Here is a 1,831-nt window from a genome sequence, read left to right on the forward strand (position 1 = left end):
CAAAACCAGAAAGCAGATTTCCTGGGGAAACTGAACACGCTTTATTTTACAACCGTGAATATTTTCCCTTTGTTTAAAAAAAAAAAGAAAATGTTATTTACAAAAGCAGCAGAGAACATCAGCATACAAATCACTCAGTATCCAAACCCCACATAGATCCTGATTTCTCTTTAATTGTTGACTGCTGTGACGTGTCACCGAGAAGCATTTCCCACTGCGTGCGACAGAAACGCCACCTGACTGCACCATTCCAGCGGGTGTCCCAAAACCTCACGGGTTTTTCTGCACCAACAGTGAGTGAACGAGGAAAACGCTCTTGAAAATCACCAGCTCTCTTGCTGCAGCGACTGCTTTGGTCAGCATCAGCTGTGAACAATTATTTCTGAGCTGAAATTCATCAATTCTGAACAAACCAAGAGGGACGTTTCCTGGCTCTTTCAATGATCCGTTTCCCCTCATCTTTTCCCGGGGGTTTTTCTCCCTCATAAAGGACGACGGTTTCTACAGCTGGAGCATTAAAGGGCCCTCCTTCTTTTTTCTGCATTTCCAGCCGTATCAGTCGAGTTTCTGCTTTGACCTTTGCGTAACAATAGCCACAAAGCACGTGTTTCTGTTTCAGGTTTCCACACTCTGGACAAACATCTATGTTCGTCTAAAACAAAACAAAACAAAGACAGTGGAAATATTTGTAATCTGCACAACACCAACAAAAGAAACAGGGAACAACCATAACCTACTAAAAATGTCACATGACATACCAGAAAACTTCAATTGCCTCTTCAAAATTTATTCTTCTATCTTCTAAAGTAATCCTTCTGTAACCTATTGCTATGTCAAATGTTCACTACTAAAAACAGCCTGTGAAATCAGTACCTAAACCATTGTGCCTATTGATGTTTGGCAGATTAAAGACCTTTCAGCTCAATTAGATGCACAGGAGATATAAATCTTTTCCATTTTTACTACCTGTTTAATTAAAACTCATACATTTTGTTGGCTTGCACCTAAACTGTCAGTTTATTTAACCAAAGACTACTGCCACACACGATGAATGTCCCTGTAACAAAGCATTTTGAGGATGACAATGTCTTTTAAGCTTATTTATAAACAAATCCCAGAAAGCTTTTTCATAGAATCATAGAATGGTTTGGGTTGGAAGGGACCTTAAAGCTCATCCAGGTCCAACCCCCCTGCCATCAGCAGGGACACCTTCCACTAGACCAGGTTGCTCAAAGCCTCATCCAGCCTGGAAAGTATTCAGTCAGTATTAACCACCATAATGATTCTCTAAAATAAGTGAGATGAAAAACAACTGGTGTAAATCTTCCTCCAGCACGCTTGTTGGCCATTAAGAAAACTACTTGCAGTGAATAAGGTGGCAAGGGCATAGAAATGTGGGGATTACCTTGACTTTTATAAGCTTGTTGGGATTTCTTCTCCTGCAGCGGTTCACTTCAATGGTGCGCCGCTTCTTCGGCGCCGCCATCCACACGATGCCATCCAACAGGCTCGGCGCCTCGTTACTTTCGCTGCTGTCGTTTACTGGTTGGGGAAGAAAAGCTGGAGCTTGGACAGCTAGTGCTGGTCCTGAAGGATAAAAGAAAGGTAATTCAGTACAACTAACCCCGCATTTTTTGCGTGCAGCTGAGGAAACGCGGCACAGATGACACTGAAAGGGAGTAAATTGAGGCTGGATACAAGGAAGGAATTCTTTGGTGTGAGGGTGGTGAGACAGTGTCCCAGGTTGCCCAGAGAAGCTGTGGCTGCTCCTCCCTGGAAGCTCTGGCATACATTAGGATTAAATACATATGTTTTGCTTTTCTAACAGCCC

At 42.8% G+C, this 1,831-nt stretch overlaps 1 protein-coding gene across 1 annotated transcript; it reads right to left on the minus strand.

The window, feature by feature from the left end:
• Positions 1 to 397: 397 nt before the first annotated feature.
• Positions 398 to 1,587, minus strand: MRPL32 (mitochondrial ribosomal protein L32; the record flags this gene model as incomplete). The annotated part of the gene is made up of 2 exons (XM_010175954.1): positions 398 to 652; positions 1,406 to 1,587. Coding segments are annotated over 2 exons (437 nt in total), but the record flags the coding sequence as incomplete, so codon positions are not given.
• Positions 1,588 to 1,831: the final 244 nt, after the last annotated feature.

This window comes from Antrostomus carolinensis, unplaced genomic scaffold (genome assembly GCF_000700745.2).
Source record: "Antrostomus carolinensis isolate BGI_N321 unplaced genomic scaffold, ASM70074v2 scaffold25149, whole genome shotgun sequence".
NCBI classification, from domain to species: Eukaryota; Metazoa; Chordata; class Aves; order Caprimulgiformes; family Caprimulgidae; genus Antrostomus; species Antrostomus carolinensis.